This window comes from Dromiciops gliroides, chromosome 1 (genome assembly GCF_019393635.1).
Source record: "Dromiciops gliroides isolate mDroGli1 chromosome 1, mDroGli1.pri, whole genome shotgun sequence".
Lineage (NCBI taxonomy): Eukaryota > Metazoa > Chordata > Mammalia > Microbiotheria > Microbiotheriidae > Dromiciops > Dromiciops gliroides.
The window spans coordinates 644,296,304-644,320,723 of NC_057861.1; the positions used below are offsets into that span (position 1 = coordinate 644,296,304).

General features: G+C 36.1%; 1 protein-coding gene across 1 annotated transcript in view; it reads right to left on the reverse strand.

Moving 5' to 3' along the window:
• PTPRD (protein tyrosine phosphatase receptor type D) overlaps positions 1–24,420 on the reverse strand; it is a 2,680,207-nt gene that overhangs the window by 202,147 nt on the left and 2,453,640 nt on the right. Inside the window, 8 exon segments of the mRNA XM_043972034.1 lie at positions 1,008–1,125; positions 3,650–3,676; positions 6,099–6,292; positions 7,197–7,502; positions 10,951–11,095; positions 14,906–15,039; positions 22,364–22,945; positions 24,226–24,420. The exon segment at positions 24,226–24,420 is cut by the window's right edge and continues 75 nt beyond it. Coding sequence (XP_043827969.1) covers positions 1,008–1,125; positions 3,650–3,676; positions 6,099–6,292; positions 7,197–7,502; positions 10,951–11,095; positions 14,906–15,039; positions 22,364–22,945; positions 24,226–24,420 — 1,701 coding nt within the window.

Consider the following 24,420-nt stretch of genomic DNA (forward strand, 5'->3'; position numbering starts at 1 on the left):
TGATTTTTCCTGTATCTAAACTAATTCATACATTAAGTATATGAGCTGGATTTGTGTCTAAAGACACCTGGAGTGCATCCTTTTGCAACTTAGATTGTCATTCTATTTGTTATCTGCTTGATAATTTTGGTTTGTCTGCTACATTGTCTTGTTCTTTCTCTTTATTCATGATAAAGGAACTCTATACAGAACATACAAAATGCTTCCAAGCACAGGTGAGATGTAGACCTATCTACAGTGAGTACCTGACCTGACCTATAGTGGGTACCAAGATACCTGTCCCAGGCATCTTGATTTTATTCTCCTTTCTGCTGCCTATCTCTTGGGTAATTCCAGGCCTCTTAGAATTACCACTGGGGGGCAGCTAGGTGGCACAGCGGATAGAGTACCGACCCTGGATTCAGGAGGACCTGAGTTCAAATCCGGCCTCAGACACTTAACACTTACTAGCTGTGTGACCCTGGGCAAGTCACTTAACCCCAATTGCCTCAATTAAAAATAAAAAGTTAAAAAAAAAAAAAGAATTACCACTAATTGGTAGCCAGGGGATTGAGGGGAGGGAAGAAGAAAAAACTTTAATGATTCAATTAAGCTTCAGGTTAACAGATCCATTTAAAGGATTGGTGAGGGTTATGGGAGAGCTGAAATTACTAGAATAGCCTTGCAAAAAGGATTATTACAATATGAAACTGAGGAGCAACATGGCACAGTGGAAAGGATGTTGAAATTGGAGTCAGAAAGAGTTTACTTCAGATCTCAACTCAGATACTACCTGTGTGATACTAAGCAAGTCACTTGCCCTCCCTTTGCCTCAGTTCCTCATCTGCAACATGAAGGGTTTGCTATACATGGCTTTAAAGTTATGATTAATTTGAATTTTGCATAATACTGCCCTTGTCCCAGTGAGCATGGGTTATCCAAAGCTGATCATGATCCAGAAAATAATACTGCAAGATATTTTCCAGTATGTTTCAGGGCATGTGAATTTATAGCAAAGCATTACCTACCTGCACCAGTGGTAGACACCAGTTTGGGCTTGCTGCGGGCTCCATCCCCTTTGGTTGTATAGGCTGTCACCGTAAGGGAATAAGCGGTTTCTGGTTGCAGTCCAGATATGATCATGTCCTGAAATGACATAAGAGGACCCGAGACTCTATCAGCACCCACATCCCCACTAAGGGATCCTAGAACCATTCGATTATTCAGCACATGCTTTAGAATCATCTGCAGGTATGGAAAGCATAGGAGAAAGAATGCCTGGAGATCCCCTTACAAATTACTGTTATGAGTTTGGCTTTCATCTGTGCTCATGGCAAAGTGATTTTCCACGTGATTAATATACAATTCAATTCAACAAATATTTATGAAGCATCTACTATGTGAAAAATGATATTGTGCTACATGCTGCAGCTATAAGAACAAAAACAAGTCAGGAGCTTTCAATAAATGCATGCTGCAGATCTGATTGAAGCAGGTTATTACATGAATACAAAGCCAATGGGTTTTAGCACTGTGGCAACACTTTGCTAGTGTTCATCTTCCCACCAGTTTATCTACTAGACAACAAGCTCCATGATATCCCATTGGAATGTCAATAACATGGTATCCTCTGTCTACGGAGGTCTTTTAGAATGTGCTTTAGTAAGTGACTTCATCACCTGGTCCATGTTTTACTACTCTACTCAGGTCCTTCTAACTCACTGCATCCATATTGATGACCTTTTGGGTATTGTGAACTTAGAACAGTTCCCCTTCCTTTAATCTATTTACTCTCCTCTTTACTCTACTTGTTCTTCCCATATTGCTATTGCAGGCATTCACCAAAATTGAGTTCTCAGTCTGCTGCTCATCTCTCTGCATATTCTCTTTCCTAATAGCCTTTTAGTTGCAGAGCTTTCATGATCAAGTATCTAGTATGTAATGATCAAGGCACAACCTCTCTCAAGTTTCTGTTGTACATCTCCAATTGCGATGATCTCCAACTCAACTGACCTTAAACAACTCATCTTTTCATCTAAACTGGTTCCTCCTGCTCCTTACTTCTCTACTGCAGTACTGAAATTTTCTTGTATACCCAAATATGAAAAAGAGAGCCTTCTTGGATTGCTCTTTTTCTTCCCACTGCCAAACATCTAATCAACTGCCAAATCTTTTCAAGCCTTCCTTTATGATTGTCTCTCTACATTGTGTCTTCCTTTCAATTCCTACTGCCACAATTTTGGTTAAAACCCTCATTAACATATACATGGCAAAAAAACAAAACAAAACAAAAATGGGGGCAGCTAGGTGGTGCAGTGGAGAAAGCACCGGCCCTGGATTCAGGAGGACCTGAGTTCAAATCCGGCCTCAGACACTTGACACTTACTAGCTGTGTGACCCTGGGCAAGTCACTTAACCCTCACTGCCCTGCCAAAAAAAAACCCCAAGAAAACCCCACACAAAAAACCCACAAAAAACCCATATACATGGACTATACTCTATAAAACTCTCCTAACTGGTATCCCTAGCTACAGAATTTCAATCCCTACCACTGTCTAACCTTACCTTAATCTTGCCCACAAGTTATTACCAAAACAATTTTAAAACACTGCTTTCCAATGCTCATTGACACCCTGTTGGATATATCTAAATTCTTTACTCTGAAACGAAAGATACCCTCCAATACTGTCACCAGACTCCTTTGACAACTTTCCAGCATGAATTCCAAAGACGAATCAATCCACTATTGATCTAGCCACTGTGTCCTAATGTTGCCTCATTCTTCCTACTGCATTACACTCAATCCCATCTCCTTTTCTCTCTTAGATTACAAATTTTCAGTCCCTATGAATTTCTACTCTACTATATATTCTTCCCGGAATATTTGAACCCATTTTCTTTAAATTCACAGCATCAATTATTTATTAAATAAACAAGAAATAGCTTGTGATAGTTCTTTATGCTGGTGTCTTGAATAATTATTAAGTTCTGTGTGGTTTTAACTTCGCATGTGTTTATGTATTTTATACTCAAATAAGTTTGTAAGACCCTAATGGGCTTGGACTTTGTAAAAAAAAATTTTTTTAATTTTTTGCACACTAGCGTATAGCCTTGCTCATAACAAATCAAATATTTTATTGATTGGTTTTAAAAATAGCTTTGCTCAATCAACAGCCATGATTTGATTCATTGATCTAGAATCTGCATTGGCAAGATAGAGAACTGGCAGTATAGATAATAGTGAACTTGTACTTTTCCTAACAAGTCCATAGAGTGTGTATCCTATGAACTGAACACGAAAGATCACAAAGAGGCAATTTTAAACACTGATTTTGCCCATTCTTCAATGCCTCCATTAAAAGCACAACTTCTCTGATTGGATTGCAAGGCAAAGTTAGTAGCAGCCATCAAAACAAATGCCTATAGGAGTTCATAACATTCCTTTTGCAATTCTCAGCACCATGCCAGATTCACATAGTAAAAGACAAATTAAAAAACAAAAACAAAAAAGAGTGCCACAAAGTGAGGACAACTTCAATAATCTGTTAGTACATGCATCTGTGCAAACAATAAAAATATTTTATAAAGAAATGATAGGGAGGCTATAAAAATTCACACAAACATATACACAGTTTGTTTTCATCAAGCCAGCCAGTTGACAGTTACTCACATGTTCAGTAGTATCATCAAATTCCCACTGATTGAGAGTAAAGAAGATTGGAAAAACAAAACAAAAACAAAATGAAGAGAAAATTGTAGCCTCAATGAGGCAATTTTGCCCTGTATATACATATATAAGAGGTGTACATTTATATTTACTTATATACATAAATATTACATAGATACATATATAGTTTAATATTATAAGAAGAACTGTGTTCAAATATATATTTATTTTCAAAAGCAGAGCAAAAATGATACTTTTTCCCCTGCCTTAGAGATGACAGTACTGTTATTACTGTGAGTAGGTAGTATTTTCTCATATATACTGCATTGTAATAAACCAATGAGCCATAATGAAAGACTAATTTTTCTAGCTATGCATTATGATGTGACATTTAGTTTGAGTTTAGTCATAGCCTACACAAATTACTTCACATCACCTATTTAAAGTAATGTGTTTCATTGGATCTAACAGTGCCAAAGAATCTTTAAGATCACTAATGAAGTTTCAACACATAGTCAAGGAAAATCTGAGACCAGAATGAGCCAAAAGAAAAATGTTAATTTCTGGTAAGGTACTCCAAAGGGGGAGGGGAAATCAACTGAATACATTATGTGTTTAGTGATCCCATAATCTAGAGCAAAATTAGTCTAAATGTGCAGTCATGTATGAACGGGGGGGGTATGTATGTACATAGGTACATATGTATGCATGTATGTATGTGTATACATATATATATGCATGTATATGAAATACTAAACAAAAATCTATAGGCACATTTTGTTTTTTTTCCATAATTGCTCTTTGACAATCATCTTTCCCTTGAAAAAATAAATGATGGTTTTATTTTATTTATTATTTTATTATAGAGATCAGCAAACTATAGCCCCTGGGTCAAATTCAGCCCATCACCTGAACAACCTATATAGCCTGGGAGGTTAAGAATTGTTTCTAGGGGCAGCTAGGTGGCGCAGTGGATGGAGCGCTGGCCCTGGAGTCAGGAGTACCTGAGTTCAAATCCGGCCTCAGACACTTAACACTTGCTAGCTGTGTGACCCTGGGCAAGTCACTTAAACCCAATTGCCTCACAAAAAAAAAAAAAAAAAAAAAAAAGAATTGTTTCTATATTCCTAAATAAAGTTTTAACATATTTAAAATTGTAAAAAAAAAAAATTCATATCTCAAGAGGGACACAGCCCTGGTTATACTGTGAGGATAGCCTGTTTTCCCAAAAGCGCATAATAAATGATTATATATATGTATATATATATATATATATATATATATATATATATATAAAATATATAAATGATTATATATATATATGTTTATATATATATATAAACAAAGAAATGGACCTTTCAAAGAATGAGCAGGAAATGTACTATACTGATAAAAAACTGAATGTATAACAATCAACTCTTATATTGGGATACCATATTCATATTTGCATTTTAAGCAAACAAGTGAGATATTGAACCAACATCTAATAGTCATCTTACTCAGTAGGAGTACATTGTTCACTTTGGGGAGTAATTTAGTATATTAAAACCTCAGTGTGCATTCACTTTTACAGACCACAGGAATATTTATTGCAATGCTATTTTTACTTACGAGATGGTACTCTATTGGACTCCAAGGATTAATAAAACTTTCTAAATAGCCGAATGACTTACAAAGATTCTCTTTCTCACTGGGAGAATCTGGTTCGATTCACAGGAAAATCTTCATCTCTTCAGAGAAAAATCCAATGACTTGTTTTTATGTTCATCACTATCATGAATTCAGGCTTGAATCTATTCCTTATACTATTCAGTAATGAAGAGTGACCCTTTGCATCGATGGAAGAAGTTATGGTTTTGAAAGTTAGGTCACCTCAGATACCCTTAGGTTTATGGTGGATTTCATGAATTCTTCATGTAATGTTCCTTATACCACTAAAACCCTTACTTATTATTTTCCCTTAGATTTGATAAAATTTGTAACTCAATCATATTTTTTAACAATCAGAACTAGAAACCAAGATAAGCCTACAAAAATTTTGATGTAATGGGCTCATGCAATTAGTTAGATTTAGAGCTAGAAGGTACCTTAAAAGTCATCTTATCCAAACCCCTCAATTTACAGTTTAGGAAACTCAGGACCAGAGAAGTGAAGATTTGCCCAAAGTCACACATATGGTATGTGGTACAGTTCAAATTCAAATTCAGATCCTTTACGATTTCTTAAGAAAATATATTAGTAAGCATTTTATCACAAATAAGGACCATACTGTTAAACCTAAATCTAATTTCTGTTGATCTAAATGGTTAATTCCTAGTGATGTAAATGGTTGGAAAATTATCTAAAATGATTATTTAGAAGAGATCTACTTCAGTTTCTGGGTTGAGATGGTTGGTTAATGATTGCATGTATGGACCAATTGGGAAAAACATTTGTAATATTAAATGATTACCTGTGCATCAGCCAGCATGACATCCTTCAGCATGGGTTGACCCTTGGGCTCACCATTTTCCATCCTCACATAATGCACTTGGTATCCTCGTATCTGGCCATGCTGTTTATTGGGCACAGGTGAGCGCCATGACACTTTAACAGATGTTGAGTTGACAGCCTCTACCTCGACTTTGCGAGGAGGACCACTAGGAACTGGAACAACATCATTGGATAAAAGAGAATTATAGGCACTTGTCCCACCCAGTCAGAGCTCTTTCTTTACTTAGGAAAAAAAAATGGGTAGACCCACTAAGTTTTCTTTGAGGAATACAAATGGTTTCAAACAATGAAAATGCTCAACCAATCTGCTCTACCTTTCAGAGAAAAGATCAAAAAACATGACTGATGCAAAAAAAATGGAAGAAAAAAGAGTATCAGAGAAATAGAAAAACATGTAAAAATGTACAAAAGCCAAGGAGGATGCTTTGAAATTCAAAGCATTAAAGTACAAAGAGATATTATATTGAAATAATAATAAAAACTGGTTGTTTGTTGTTGTGGGATATTTCTAAAGGTTTCTGTTTCATAGTGGAACAAAAAAGATGCTTGCTTATATGGCCCATCTTCTTTTATTTTTCTCATGCTGAAGGCATTCCATATAGCATATACCAAGAAAAAAAAAATCTGGAGCATCAGTGTCTCTAAAAGATGCAAAAGATTATTTTTATATATGAACACACATGGCATCCAGCAACAAGAAGGTAAAAAGATATATTTGAAAAGTTAAAGCCAAGTCAGAAGTGATTTCAGAAAAATAAAAAGTCAAGAAAAATGCAGAAGATTTGGAAAAGAAAGACAAAGAAACGGGCTAGATTGCAAGAAGTAGTAGCAAATTGTTCTCTTTGGGGGGAAGCAAAATTACTTGGTATTTTGAAATAAAAGATGACCGAGCTGTAGCAAAAGACGTGTCTTGGGTAAAAACACTGAAGTAATAGCGATGTTGTTAAAAAAAAAGATGAGCAAGATAAAAAAGGGAGAGTATATTGTTAGCCTATACAAAGACAGCAGACTGAGTGCATGTCAGGAAAATGCAATTGATGTAGCGAAGGCAACATACCATCTTCATCGGTCCGAATCAATACAGATAAGCTCTCAGGGCCAGGTCCAACATCAGTGTGGGCTGTCACAGAGATCCGGTATTCAGTCCACTTTTCCAACTGTTCCAAAAGGTACTGGGTAGTGTCTGAAGGTATTCCCACAATCTCATGAGGTTTGTCATCTTCCCCGTCCATTGCTGTGTACTTGATGGAGTATTCAGTGATAATGCCATTCTGTTTTTCCACCGGTGGAGGTTGCCAACTTACCAAAATGCTAGTGGAGCTGGGGCTGGTGCAACTAATGTCTTGAGGAGGAGCTGATGGCTCTTATTTTTGGTAGTGAATTAAAAGGAGCGTTTGAGTGAAAGGATAGAAGTGGTTGGGGGGAAAATAATAAACAAAAGAAAAAAATAAAACAGAAATAAACAAATAGCTAAAACAACGGCAAACAAATGAAAACAAAGTCCATAAACTTAAAAAAAAGAAAATTGTAGACAAAACATAGGCACCTTGGCTTGTTAACATGAACAAACTGAAAATGAATAAATCAACTGAAATATTTTTTAAATGGATGAGGGGGAAATATATGGAAATGGAGCCTCACAATAACAAAGCCTAAAATAGAATTACCTACCTGTGACTTAAATTCTTCTTCTAAAAATATCCTCAACCTTCCACCCTCCCAACTTCAGGTTGACTATCTCTCCTTAAAATGGCAGCAATTAGTGCAAGTTAGACTGTTATGAAGCTTGATTATGCTTCGGACCTTTTGGTCCAAACTCATGCTTTATACTTAAATAATATGGGAAAAATGTTTGGGGTTTTTTTTGCTCTATTTTTTATATATTTTTTTGTTTTTGTAGTTTGCTGAACGAACTTGCAATAACTGCTAAATAACCCCTTCCTGCCAATCCTCTTAAAAGAAAAGGAAAAGAAAAAAGCCCGAACAAACATAAAAAGGGCCAGTTCTGAGCTCTCTGAACAACTGAATCTGCCTGAATTGAATCAACTACAAGTAATGTTTAAATGAAAATTTTTATTCAAACATTGATTGTAGCCAGTGTACAATAAGCATGCAGAATCAATAGAAGATAAAAAGGCTTAGTCAAAGGTTTACCTACCCCAAGAAATGACAGGCTTCATGATTCTGACTGTAACTTGTACTTACCCCTATATCAGCTTTCAGTTTTTTATATATATGTATATTTATTTTTTTAACTCCTCTTGAGACACCTTTGCTAGTGAAGAAGATCCCACCAGCAAATTTTCGTAAAAATCATTTATAATCAATCAACCTAACATATCTTACAACATTTCAATAAAACAACAATTAAAAATATATTTTTAAAAAAAAGTAAACCACCTGAAAAAACATGCCTTGTCTATAAAATTTGCTGTACTTAGCAAAGAAGTAGCCATTACTAAAAATATGCTATAGGGGCTTGGGAGGAATGGGAAACCAAATTATGTATCTGTTCATCACCCAATGAGAAACAAATCTATTAGCATGTATTTGAATATACTCCATCAAATAAGCTTAGAAAGAACACATCTACTTAAAAAGAAAGGAGGTCAAATCATAAAAGCACTTGGACAACTTCTGTTTTCTTAAGTTAAGAAGGCAGGTACTTTCTAAGATCCTTGAGGAAGAGGTTGTTAGAGGTAGCATTCCTGCCCTAAGAGCAAAGAACAAGTAGACTCCACTAGTTATAAAAGAAATAAGTGGATATGGAGGAAATAAAGGGTGCTGCCATTTGATTTTCCTGTTTTAACCATGTAAATGCGTAGGCCTCTGAATGCCCCTGGATTCACTCTTTGGATATTTATTATGCATTCAAGGTTCTAATTTTTATAAGTGCAATAGCTGTTAACATGAAATGTACAAGCAAAAGTACACAGATATCATCCTTCATAATTTCTTTTCTATTTTAGCCCAGAAACTTAAAAAGAGTTTGTACATGTTCTCAAAGAGAGGGACTCCATGTACAGTTAATACAGTTCAGTCTGGAAAGTTTAGAATAAAGTCTACAGGTTCCCTAGAATTATCTTTTTTAGTGAATTTTAAATTTCTATGTGGCTCTAATTTCTCAAATTATAAAGGTATTCTCAGATGTTATTATGCATTTTAAATTGAATTGCCCAGTTAAGTCAGGATTAATTTCTAATTCTTTAATAAAACTTAACTCACTCTTTATATTGTATGATCATTTATGGATTTCTTATGATATTTTTCACAAGGAAATTTTCGGCAGCATTTCAAACATAGGAAAGATGGGAAACAGCTTTGATGTCTCTTAAAAGAAACAGTCATTAGGCCTCAATATGTAAAATAAGAGATTTTAAACTATGAAAACTGTCATATTGAGACATGTAGCACTTTAATTAAAAACATGATTTTTTAAAAAACTATCTTCTACTGTAATTATTTGTGCCTGAAATTTAAAGCAGAGACACTGTAGTAGCTTTTATTTTCATTCTTTGTTTTTAAAAAAGAGCAAATAGTTTTAATAGAATAACATTCAATGGATTAATCAACGTTATTCTCAGACTATTCATATGATTATGATTTGAGTGAAAAAATACAAGTGATTCCATTCAGAGGGCCTGAGATGTTTCAGGTAAGTATGGGAAATGGTGGAGGACTAGCTTAAGCAGGAACCCACCTTTTACAATGACAAATCCTGTTTTTACTAAGAGCCTCCTTGAATTAGGTCAGTAGCATTTACTTTACAAAATTAAAGAAAAACCTATTTGTCATACACAAATGCTGCATAGTTAATAATGTATAAACAGGTATATAAGATGACACCGATATGTTTCAGATAGGTAAACTTTCCCATAAGTCTCTTGCAATTAAAAGGAAAGAAATGTTCATTATTACATTGTTGAGAAAATGTTATTTGCATTAATTACATTGAACCAAGTTGTAAAACTAGATAGATGGATTGATAGATTTTGGAATAACAGTTCTAAATGAGACACTCTTTTGAAAACAACTATGAAAGTAAATTCTACCTGAGGAAAAAGGTAATATTTAGGAATTTTGAATCTAGATATACTAATAATATTCCATAGTTCAACTACAGACTTTATGATAATGTTTCAAATTCCAATACATGTGTCATATACACATTTAGTCACAAAGTGGAACTGAATTTTCTTCATATACATGTGAAATACACATTTATTAAGAAAGTTAGGGCAGCTAGGTGGCACAGTGGATAAAGCACTGGCCTTGGATTCAGGAGGACCTGAGTTCAAATCCAGCCTCAGACACTTGACACTTACTAGCTGTGTGACCCTGGGCAAGTCACTTAACCCTCATTGACCCACAAAAAAAAAAGTTAAAGCTTCATCTGTAACTGCAAACTATAAAAGTGAACTCTTTCGCTAGAGCCTTAGCTTGTTATACTCACTTAAGTTTGTTCTGCATGTCAATTGGTCTTTTTAAATGTTACTATTTTACAAATAGTTAAAAGCTATCCTTTTGATAAATTAAAACGCCTGTAGACCTCCTGTAACACATCCCCCCCAAATTTGGGGCATTTGCACTGACTTCATTGAGAGTCTTTCCATTTAAGAAAGGTAGGAAATGAATAAATGTGCTCCATTTTCACTTAGAAATGCTCAGAAACTCACAGAACTAGTTCTTTTAATTAATTTTGTTAGCTCTTTCCTGACCCACAGACTATCATTAACCATGCTGTTTGCTTTTCTTTTCTAAGGACCATCAGTTGGGCATAAAGACAAAAAGAAGCAAAGAGAGACACCTACTTGACTGCATGGTTCTCGCTGAGATTTCAGCTGTGGAGGCACCCAGGCCTTGAGGAGAGCGGGCAGCAAGACGAAAATAGTATAAACTGTTGGGTTTCAGCCCTTGCAGTCGGTAAGATGTTGATGGTTCGATGGTAATCCGTTGCTGCGGGTAAGCAATAACAGAATTTGGATGCCTTCATTAAGATTCAAATAAATGTGGTTTAGCACATTTCCTGGGGCAGTGGCTACTTGCAAGTATGGCTGATAATCTCATCAAAAATCCCCAAAGTATATGACAAAGAATATGGTACTGGAAATATGATACTAAACTTTGAAATGGAAGGGCCTTTATAACCAAGACAGGTAGGAAAAGATTGCATCAGTTCACATGACTTGAACCAAGAGGAGATGACAATGTATCATCATCTAGGAAACAAGGCACAGATCTCTCTGTTCTATCATCAGATGCCCAAATAGTGACTCTGGGTGACCTATATAGGAGCTAAGCCTTGAGCATTTTCCATACCTGGATACTATTGATTGACTGCTAGGATGGTATACAAATTACGTCAGACTCTAGAATGAAATATGTCATGAGAATTTATATATAGACATGTAGGTATTTGATGTTGAGTCAAAAAATATTAATTATTTCCTCTAAAAAGAATATGTGCTCAATATTGTTGAGTTGAATTAAATTTTTTCTTTATTTCCTTTTAATTTTTTCAAGTTGGGTTACTGCTGACTCTCATACTTTTTGGAATCATGGCATTCTTTTTAAACAGAATTTTGCCTATTTCTCTTTCTCCCTGCCTCACATTCTTCTAACCTCTAAAATTTGGGCACTAGTCAGAATTATCTGGGGACTTTCAAATGCTTTTTCTTCTTTGTTTTCCCAGTGAAGTTCATTTCATGTATTTTTTTTTAAAGGAACATTCCATTGTTCCTAATAACCTGGAAAGTAGAGATAGTTCCTTGAGTCCCTCCCTTAGTCTTCTCTTCCAAGAGGGAGCAATTCTCATTTTCAGGTCCAGTAAAAGCCGTTTAATAGCTATGGCAAAAATACAATCAGTGTACACTCTATTCAAATCACTGCAAAGTTCTTAATTTCTCCATAAGTCCTAGAAATAAGATCCTTATTCCTTTGTCATTTTTTGCCAATAGCTTTCCTAGAAATCTATGATAAACTGCTTTTGAGGGTCTTCAAACTCATTCTTCGCATATCATTAGCATCTTTTCATCTTATTAGCTCCTTGATCTATCTGACTTTACTAACCTTTTATTTTTTACCATCTTATCTTATCCTGTCTTACTTAACTTGTCTCATCAACTTCCTTCCATTTCTCAAGTTCTTTTCTTCCTCTCCTTCTACTCCTCTTTCAGCACAAATCTTCAATTTATTCTGGAGTCCTTGCAATTTTCCTATTGGTAAATTCAATTTCTACTTTTGTTCAGAATTTCAAAACCCTAAAAAATTTTATCACAATTCCTCGTTCTTTGGTTTCTTGTTTTTATTCTTGTTTAGTTTAAGTCTTCTTCCTATGCCTTGCTCCAGAAAACTCTGGAAATTTATTGGAACTTTTGTATCCCAGATAAATGACACTGATGGTTAATTTGTTGCTTAGCTCACAGAATTACAGAATCTTAGATTCAGAAGGAAATCCAGAGGCAGCTAGGTGGAGTAGTGGATAGAGCACGGGCCCTGGAGTCAGAAGGACCTGAGTTCAAATCTGGCATCAGACACTTGACACTTACTAGCTGTGTGACCCTGGGCAAGTCACTTAACCCCAACTGCCTCACCAAAACAAACAAACAAAACAAAACAAAACAGAAGGAAATCCAAAAGTCATTTAGTCCATGCTAAACCTAAGTAGGAAAACTCTATACATTTCCTAATGAATGGCCATCTAGGCTCTGATGAGAAATCCATTACTTCTTCTCTAATTTTCTTTCTGTTTTGGCTCTTCCTGGTTTGGGTATCAGCACCATATTTGTGTCATAAAAGGAATTTGGTAGGTTTCCACCTATTTCCCCAAATAGTTTATGTAGTATTGGGCTTTATTGTTCTTTAAATGTTTGGTAGAATACACTTGTGAATCCATCTGGTCCTGAAGATTTTTTCTTAGAAAATTCATTCATTGGCTTATCCAATTTCTTTTTCTAAAATTGGATTATTTAAGTATTTTATTTCTTCTGTTAATCTGGGTAATTTATATTTTTGTAGGTATTCATCCATTTCATTTAGATTGTCAAATTTAGTGGCATGGAATTGTGCAAAATAACTCCTAAAAATTATCTTATTTTCCTTTTCATTGGTAGGGAGTTCACCCCTTTCATTTTTGATACCAGTAGCTTGGTTAGAAATCCAATACTTCTTGGGGGTTTTTTTGTTTTGTTTTTGTTGTTGTTTTTGCTTTGGTTTTTTGGTGGGGCAATGAGGGTTAAGTGACTTGCCCAAGGTCACACAGCTAGTATGTGTCAAGTGCCTGGGGCTGGATTTGAACTCAGGTCCTCCTGAATCTAGGGCCAGTGCTTTATCCATTGCACCACCTAGCTGCCCCAATCCATTACTTCTTGATGCAGACTATTGCACTGAAGCAAAATCTCCTTCTGTAATTCCCAATATAAATCCCTTCTCCCACTCCCCACCCTTCAAACCCACCCATATACAAGTTTCAAGTTCTACCACATGGGGTGAAGCAGAACATGTCTAATCCCTTGTCCATATGAAAACTTTCCAAATATTAGAAAACACTATCCTGTTTCCTCTGTATCATCTCCCCTAAAGGCTCAATATCTCCAGTCATCACTCAGTTTCTCTTTATATGGTATGGCCTATAGGTCAATCACCAATTTCACTTCTTTTTGTAAATGTCTTCACAAAATTGTAGTTCCCACATCTGGACATAATTTTCTGATTGAGGACAAACATCTTTGTCATCTGAAGTTTGATCTTCATTCTTGTAAAATATTATTGATTTCATGAGTTAAGCCACTTTAGTGTCTGAGGTATCTCCCTTTGCTGATAGCAATGAACATTTTTAAAAAGTTCACAGACATAAGGTTAAGAACCTCTGGTCTAGAACTCAGAAGGGAACCTAGAGATCATGTAGTTCAACATTTTTATTTTACAGATAAGGAAACTAATATGTGACATCACTGGGACTCAAATCAGGTCCTTTAATTCCATATCTAGTTCTCTGCCTTCTATGTCACAAAATTGAAAGCAACCCCGACAGATGCAAGAACCCTGAAAGATTGATCATGCCTACCAGGCAGGTCCATGATACAATCCTGGTGAAGAACTCCGGCTCTAGAGGCTCCATGATGGACAAGTATTTTTATCCTACAGTTCTCTGACATTCTCTGTCATTGTAATCAAAGTTGTAAAGAATTAATTGTTATTTGAGGTTTTTATGCCGCGGAGAGCCCTGGCCTGGGGCTCCACAAACCGCACAGTGCTCTACCCACTGGTTGTAGCCATTGCCAGGGCTCTGGCATCTCATCACCACTCGCTGACGCCTACATGGGCCTGGTAAAATTATAATGATTGGAAGCCTAGTGAGGGCAGTCATGTGACTGTCAGAGCGGCCATCCCATTGGCTGGGGCTGTGTGGGGAGTTTCTAGGTTTGGGGGAGGAGACTTGGGCATTCTAGGTGGAAGCTGGAAAGCAACAGGCATTCTGCTGCGTATTTTCAGCTGATTCCTGGGCGGTGGTATTTTTTCAGATATCATAATTTCCCTTTCCCCACTTTATTTCCTTTCCCTTGATCCTATTGATCCTGTTTGTGTTTTGTTTTTAAGTTTATTCTTATTAAAATAAATCTTGTTCTGTTTTGAGGGAGGCTGCGGGTCTCCTTCCTTGCCGCAATATTGCGGCGAGCCACTTAGCTAGCACTCCCCAATTAAAAATTGGTCCCCACAAAGTATTTGTCCATAGACACACTCATGCAAAAGTACTTAATTACTCACCTCTTCTCCATGGTCCCCATCATTGTAAACAAGCTCATAGCTAGCAATGGTGTCAGATCGTGGGGGTGTCCAAGAAAGCAAAATGCTGGTTTCAGACTCGGGTTCTGCTTTGAAGTTTAGTGGCTGGCCTGGTACTGAAAAGAGGGAAGAAGAGTGAAAGGAGTAAATCATTATCATCCTTAAGGAATCACTTAAGCTCAGAGCTAACAGGGATCTAAGAATGCATCTGGTTCAAATGAGGCTCGAGATGATGGGGTGGGGCAGAGGCAGATCTAGGGCTAAAATCTATCATTACTCACTAATGTATGTCAGTAATATCTTTTGCTTTTATGTAACTTTTAGCTTTTCAGGCACTTCTAAATCTATTGTGAGAAGTGAATTCAAGACCCATCAGAAGACATAAGTCAGTCACTGGGTGCAGAGTATTATTCCAGATATGGTAAAGAAGGTAAAAATAAAACCACAAACTGATCCTTCCCCCCCTAAAGAGCTTACAATTAGTTCAAAGAATAGGCAATGATACTGAGGAATTTAGTCAATCAATTAACATTTGTTAAGTGCCTACTTTGTTCCAGGTACTGGGCTAAGCCCTAGGGATACAAAAAGAAAGCAAAAGATGGTCCCTGCCCTCAAGGAATTTACAGTCTAATGGGGCTAGAGGAGAATAAAGGGATTATAAAATTGCTGTTTTTTTTTCTTAATAGAAAAGACATTTATTTCTTCTGCTTCTATTGCCTGAAAATGTGGAAATATTTCCAAATCCTGCTATAAGCATTGCACCCGATTTCAATGACCAAAATAATATCTATGAAGTCAGCTAAGGATAACTACACTGATTTTATAATGAATTATAATTTGGGGAGAACAGGATAACATTTTAAAATAAGCTAACCTCAGGCACATCCTTTTTTCCCCTGCATTCCCTAAGCAATTTTGAAATACTTAAAATATAAACATACTAGAATTACTTCAAATGCCATTGTCTATTTAATCATGAAAGAGAGGAATAGAATTAGATTATTTCACAGATTATGGACCTTCAGTGAACACAATTAATAATAATTTCATTTATATTTAAGTACATCACAGGAATGCTGGAGACAGCTCCTCTGGGTTCAAACTTCCACACAGATGACTTTAGCCCTTCTTTCCTGAGTTCCTGTCACACCAAAAAACCAAATGTCTAGTGGAGATCTGCATCCTGACGCCCCTCCCAAAAGGCATCTCAAACTTCACAAGTACAAAACAGAATGTGTTACTTACTATTCCCCAAAACCTTCCCCTATTCCTCATTTCCCTATACCTGTTGGGAACATCACCATACTTCTAGTTAATCAGGTTCATCCTGAGTTACTCAATTCACTCCAGTCAACTCAGAATCATCCCCAAGTCTTTAAGTCTTTGCTCTCTCTTACCCCTATATCTAATTACTTGCCAGCTTGTCAATTCTACATCCTTAGCATCTCTCACATCAATCCCTTTCACTCTATACAAAAGACCACAACCCTAGTGCTAACTCTTGATACCTCTTTCCTGGACAACTGTAAGAGCTTCCTAATTGTGTTGTTTAGTCTAAGACTCCTACCTCTCAAATCCTCTACAACAGGGCTTCTTGGTTTTTTGTTTTGGTTTGTTTTGGTTTTTCTGGTGAGGCAATTGGGGTTAAGTGACTTGCCCAGGGTCACATAGCTAGTAAGTCTTAAGTGTCTGAGCCCGAATTTGAACTCAGGTCCTCCTGAATCCAGGGCTGGTGCTCTATCCACTGTCCACCTAGCTGCCCCCTGCAACAGGGCTTCTTAAACTTTTTCCACTCAAAACCCCTTTTCGCCTGAGAAATTTTTAAGTGAAGCCAGGTATATAGATATAAAAGCCAGGTATATAAATCAAACATTTACTGTCAAATTTTTCTCCACCCCTACATTCAGTTCCATATAGGGTCATGACCTACAATTTAAGAAGCTTTGCTTTACACAAAGCAAAATTAATATTCCTGAAGCACAGATCTGACCATGTATCTCCTCTGCTCAAAAGCTCCAATGACTCCCTATTGCTACTAGGATAAAAATATAGAATCCCCTACATTACTATTCAGATGCTTTCATTAGCAACATGTTAGAAACAGATCAAGTGTTAAAGGCAGCTTCCAATTTAATCTTGATCATTTAAATCATTTTTCTATTAGTATAAAAGCTCACAGACATAGTACAATGTTTCTTCTTTTAAAAAAATAAATTGGAGGGGCAGCTAGGTGGTGCAGTGGATAAAGCACACTGGCCCTGGATTCAGGAGTACCTGAGTTCAAATTTGGCCTCAGACACTTGACACTTACTAGCTGTGTGACCCTGGGCAAGTCACTTAACCCCCATTGCCCTTCAAAAAAAAAAACCAAAAAAACCCCAAAACAAGACAAAGTGATGGAAAAGATGTGTAAGAATGATTTCTAGGAGTCCTTCTGATGTATCATCACTTTATTTTCATTGTTTAAGTCAATTCATTTCAAAGGTATATATTATGTATATACTGTTTAAATGCTTAAGCTTAAGGCCAACAAGAATCCCTAATTCATATTTCCAATTTCCTACACCATCTTTTTCTTTTTTGTATTATAAGCCTTAAAATTCTCATTAATTTGATGCCTCAGGAAAGTATTTTTTGAATAGGGTATCTATGTTTTTGGAAAGGAATCTGCCCAGTGGGTGACCTAACTTAATCATTCAGCCAGAGAGAAGGAGATAAAAGGTTATAAAACATCAAGGAAGGAGAATAGAGGGAAGCATAAACAAGCTAGGAAATAGGAAAGCAAAAGGAATATAATTTATTCCAAAAAGAAAGGTCTGGAGGAGTAAAGAGCAAGGTATTACTAAAAGCCTAAGATTTGGAGAGCCACCTGGTTGTAACAAGTCACAAACTCTGTGCATAAATATACCCACAAACATACGTTTACACCATTTCCTGAGTATAATTTTACCTTCGATTTAAAAAGGAAGAAAAGAAAATCTCATTCCTCAAATTTTCTTATAGCATTTTGCCTACTTCTCTTACTTTTGCCCCAGGCCACTTTATATTAAATTTTCTTATGTACTTGTCATTTCCCTGAGAGTATCCCAGCCCCTGCTTACCCACCCATCCCCCAGTTCCCTGTATTAGATTGTAGGTTTCTTGAGGTGAGAAATTGCATCATTTTTCATCTCATAGCCAAAACATTGACTTGTACTTAAGAAATCTTTGATGACTTGAATGGGTGATGTGTAATAAAAGCTGTATCACACCAAATATAAATAAAGCATGGCAGCAAATGGATCATATGCATCTTATTAATAGGTTGCTGTCCAGATAAAACTTATTTGGTAAATATTCCCCTTCTCATGTTAATAGAAAATTAATTAGCTGAATGAAAACACCTTGTGATTCTAATTGCTTTTTTTTTTTTTGCAGGGCAATGAGGGTTAAGTGACTTGCCCAGGGTCACACAGCTAGTAAAGTGTCAAGTGTCTGAGACCAGATTTGAACTCGGGTCCTCCTGAATCCAGGGCTGGTGCTCTATCCACTGAGCCACCTAGCTGACCCCTAATTGCTTCATAATTATTTATACTGTTTCTGTTTAATTCTTACTCTTAGACAATAAAATAACTGGCCAGTCTCAATTTCTTATTCCAAAGGCCTGACAAAATTATTCCTCTGCTTTTTTGGGTGGTTGTTGTTGATGTATTCCTAGAGTCTAAGTATAGTCATGTGTACACATTAAGCACTTGAGAAATTATCACTGAAGTGAATTAAATTTTCTCACTCTTTGGAGGTACTTACTAAGATCCTCATTCTACCACCATAACCTACTTTTAGAAGAATTAAACAGTACATTAGAGTATATTAGGTTAAACTCATATTCCTTTTAAGGAGTAAATTAAAATATTGATGGCTAAACTACTTGATAGTAGCTTTAACTAAAGTTTTCATCTGCCCGGTAGGTCCCCCCAAAGTCATCTATTTGCTTTGAAAGCATTTTCACCAGACAATTTCGTTTTATGATACTTTTAAACCAAATCTTCTTTATTATCTGTGGCTCTGCATGATCACTGTATGCCACACTAATATTTTTTCTTTTTAAATTCAGCATTTAGCTTCTTAGTACAAAGATGAATCCCTGCATAATCTTCATCCAGAGGGTGAAACTACTCAGACTTCCTGGAAAGGGAGACTTCATTGAAAGATGGCTCATCCCAAAGGAGTCATTTTGTCATATTCAAATCAAATGCATGTGTAACTGATGTTTAAATGAAAAAAAAAAAAAGGCAAAAAAGAAAATCCTAGAAACAGCTGTGAAATGAATGAGATTTATTTTTAAATTCTCCATCATTTCCCTCCCTAATGATCGTAATACTTGTACAAAAGCAAAGTCTTCTGAGGACACCAGGCTTTCCAGGTTTTACACCACCACCATCACGATACAAAAGTGGTATTCATCATGGTTCAGCTGAACTCTGTGACATATCGTTGCTACAAGGACGATTATTTTGTGTGTGTATTTTAATGCTCCAGAAGGAAAATTTTACTCCCACCCCAGCCATTACAAATTGTGCTTATTACTTATTTTCATTTTATTTCATCATAGATTTTTTTCTACCTCACCTATGCCCTTTTTTTGTAATTTATATCCAGCTAGGAAGTCAATTTTTTAACAGCATATTTAACCTTACATGCAGAATATTTCCCATGCAGAATATCTAAACTGTCTTTCTAGCACTGAGATTACATCAAAAGTATATAGAATGCAGGCAAAGCCAACTTCTAGGATAAGAGAGGAGAAAAATGCATTCAATAGCTGAAACCCTTGCCTCCTTCATCTAAAAGTGGGATAAACACACAGAGGCCAAATATAGTCCTATAAAAAATGGGGTTGATACTGAAAATCTAAATGCCACTTGCAAAATTCTCTCTTTATAATGATCTTAAAAATACTATACACGATCCAATATCCAATAAACATTTATTAAGCGCCTACTACATGTCAGGCACTGTGCTAACCCCTGAAGGTACAATTAATAAAAAGAAAGACAATTGTTGCCCTCAAGGAACTCACAATCTAATGGGGGGAAACAACACACAAAAGGAGGCAGAGAATTGGGGGGGGGGGTTTGGTAGGGAGACCAGGTAGGGAGACACAGTGAGGGGCATCTTGTTTGGTGGCATTGAAACCAAGCATAATGGCAGATGCAGAGTACAGTTTCTGCCCTCTACAAAGGAAGACACTGAAAGGAATTTAGTACTCCATTCCCCAGCCCTCCAAAGAGAGGACAAGAGGAGGCTAAGGGAGGTGGTGTAGCCAAGGATTGAGTTATCATGGCCATGACAACATAAAATATGGTTTTATATTTATCCCCAAAGAGAAAAAGGCTTAAGATTTTTTAAAAAATCACCCAAGGGAAAAATTTCATCATCTTCATGCCATTTTCCCCACTGATGTAAGTAAAAGGTTATCATATAGGAGGCATTTTACTTCTGTATAAAATTCATAGGGCAGCAAGGTGGTGCAGTGGATAGAGCACCAGCCCTGGATTCAGGAGGACCTGAGTTCAAATCTGACCTCAGACACTTAACAATTACTAGCTGTGTGACCCTGGGCAAGTCACTTAACCCCAACTGCCTCACCAAAAATAAAATAAAATAAAATTCATAAGAAGGACACTGAGGAAGAAGATGGAAAGCCTAAAAAGCCACTGAAATCCTGGCAGTACCAAGAGAAACCGACATTTGGAAAAAATTTAGGGGAATATACCTTCTCTAAGAAAGAACATGATGACATATGCTGAACATCTTGTTTCTAGCATTATGACATGCCAGCAAAATAAAACATGAAGAAGAAACAAGGAATGAGTATCTACTAGAGTGGTTAAAAACAAACAAACAAACAAACAAAAAAAACAGGGCTAATAAAAGCAACAGGCAGAATCACAGTAGTTATAAATATGGTTGCATAAACAATTTTTCAGCCCTGAAAATGCCACAAACATATCAAAATCAAAATAAATAACTGGATTAATAGATGAATATTACATTTATCTACAATTAAAGATCAGTAAGTAAAAGGCAAATTATAATCATTCATGTCACAATATTAGCAATACTGTGATCTTAAGATTCCATAAGGGAATTAAGCTGCCTCTCTATAATCAAGCATCTAAAAGAGAAACAGTGTGGTTTTAAGTGGAAAAATTGTTAGATATAGAGGCAGGGGAGCACTGGGTTCAAACCTTCCATCTGATACTCACTGTGTGATCTTTCATAAGTTATTTAACCTCTCTGAGCCTCCAATTCCTTATCTCCACTAGATAATACTGCATACAGGATAATAGGTACAACTGGATTAATACTAACTATAGTATCTTCTTTGGAGGATATCTTATGATCGAATGAGATAATGTATATAAAGGATTATATAAATATGTTTATCGAAACTCATAGTTCGAATTTTAATTTTCATTGTAGACCATGTGAACTTCTGGCACTTTTTAGAGGCTCTGATTGTTGAATGAGTATTAGTCCCTGTTTAAATCTTCTATAAGAGACATAGCAGTGACAGAATAATCTAATATACATGTTAATTATCTTCTTACTTGAATTCTCCAAATTCTGCCCTTGTATAATTATAAGCTACTTGAAATATTCTTTCATTTACACATCCATTCATTCACTCATTTATTCATTAAATACTATAGTCCAGGGTAGTGGGGAAAATATAAAAAAAAAAAATTAAGATACAGTCCCCATACTCAAGTTGTTGCATTCTATCATCTCAGGCCCTTAAATATTATTGTTACTTATTATATTATTATATGTTTGCTGAGTATAATTTTAACAAAAGTTATTGCTTTTATAAAAGATAAATACAACATTCATTTGTTTGAACCATGTTTCTATATATTCTGCAAAACTGTGGTTGAAGATATTGCTCACAAGGAGATTCAGTGCCTTTCTATAAAGATCTATGGTATAAATACCTGTTTCAGTTTCGTTCCAGGAAAATAAATTTTCTTTAAAAAAAATCTGTATGCTTCCTCTTGCCAGAAAGTGAAATTTGGAACACCATGAGCTTATCTTTTTGTCTTTAACACTAAGTATAGGATTAGATGTATTTTCCCAATTCAAAAATTATCTAAATTATCTTGGCTCAAGTCCTGTTCCTTTTAGATATTCTTATTTTATATTTAAATATTCTGATATAATGAAGAAAATAATTTGAAAATTTGGGGATAGTACGATAAAAATGTGAGTTCCCATTATAATCTAAATGTAGAATATCTCCCAGAAAAGTTGTAAACAAATAAAAAATCCTGGTCTTGTCAATATCTGCTACTAAGAAAATGGAGAGAGGGAGAGAGGGAGAGGGAGAGGGAGAGAGAGAGAGAGAGAGCAAGCGAGCACGAGCAAGCATGAGCTTTCTGTAGCTCCCTGACAGCTCACCTCCTGTCTGAGTGATGACTTGGATGTCACTTGAAAGGGGACCATCTCCAATTGAGGTAAAAGCCAAGACCTTCACGGAATAAGTTTTCTGTGGCACTAAGTTCCCAATAGTGGTGATCTGACTGTCAGCAACATTGTGCTTCATCCAGTTGTTGACATGCTGAGAGGGGTCCATGGTGTAATAAACCCTATAGCCTTGGATCTGCCCATTGGGTTCCTCAGGTTCTTTCCATTGAACCAAAATGGTGGTTGAACTCAACATTCGAGCCTGTACATCACGAGGGGCACTGGAAGGTGCTTGTTCTGAGGTCTGAGTTAAGACAGGCTCACTGGGTGGGCCACGCCCAATGTTATTGACTGCCACCACCCGGAATTCATAATCAGAGTAGGGACTCAGGCCAGCAACACTGTAGCGTGTTGTTGCCACCCCATCAATTTCTTTATAAGCTTCTTCAGAATTTTTAGGTTTGTGCTGAATAATATAGTAAGAAACTGGTTCAGGATTTCCTGAGTCCCACGTCAAGGTAATGCTTGTTGCTGTGCTCTCGGTCACTACAGGAGTTCCAGGAGGCTTGGGCAAGGCTTAAAAATAAATAAATAAATAAATAAAAAGAAGTTAATTGACAGAAAATTCCCACCACTTGCCACAAGAACAAAGAATATAAGAACTAGAAGGAATTGTAGCGATCATATAATCTAACTTCCTCATTTTGCAGATGAAGAAACTAGCATCCATGCTACAGGTAAAGAGACCGAGACAAGTCCTGCACTGGTAATCAATAGCAGACCAGTGACTCAAACCCACAGATTCTGATGCTGATGCTGATGCTGACAGCTAGAATTCCAAAAGCCCTTCTAAATTCTAAGAATATTACTCAATATTACTGTAGCTAACACCTTCATTTCTGCATATTTCTGACCAAAGTATTTTAATATGCTATATGGACACATTAGGAACCTTCTGTAATTAGTACATAACAGCACCTTTATATCTGTATTATAGGACTTAGAGAAGAATAATGTAGTTGTTTTAAATTATTATAGAGGTTCCAGTTGTATCTTTGGTTTTATGACATTGTTGGTCATAACTATGATTTATTTAATGCTGAGACCTGGGTCGGGAATGTAACACCCAATTTTATTATTGTCTTTCTAGAAAAATGCTTTTAAATCACTTTACGATGCAGTTTCCAGGAAAAATTTTGTCAAGGCACAGGAACTGCCCACAATTAGTTTAACAGACACACATCAGGAAGACAGAAGCATCAGTTAGCAATGAAAAGTGCCTTTTTATCCCCAAATTGAAGTATGTTCATGAATCATATAGAAAATGGATTAAAACAAATTACCCTTCCCTCAATAATCAAACAATCAAAAAAATTTATTAAGCAACTACTATATGCCAAGCAGTGTCCTAATCACTGGATATTAACAACAGAAAATATTTAGCATTAACTGAAGATTATTGTCAATCTGGTAACATCTCAAAGGACAGATAATATGGAAAACAATTATTATTTCAGATTTTTGTTTTAAATAACTTTTAAGTAATCTTATTCCAAGTCAACTCATTTATCCTCCCTCATTTTTTTCTTTCCTTGAAGGACATCTATAGTACCAAAGTATTGGCATATCCAAAGAAATATATTCTTTTTAATTATGGGGACAATTATTTAAGTTGTAAATAAGTGATAGGGGTGATTATTTAGGTGGGGAATACATTTAAAGAGAACATCATTATAATCCAAAGTAAGGAGAAAGGATATGTTTAGAAGCTATTTTTTTCCAAAGTGCCTGCTCAAGTTGACTAACGATCAGCTAAAATGTAAGCACGAAACACAAGCACCTGGCACTTCACATACCTTTGACTGTGATCTGTGCTATTGCTTCAATGACACCAAGGGTAGACATAGCGACACAAGTATAATTTGCTGACTGCCTAACATCATTTAGTTCCAGGACATTTCGTCCTATTGGCATGTCATCTTCAGGTGTCAGATCTTCTGCCCCTAGCATCCATTTAACATATGGCATTGGTGACCCCACAGCAACACAGG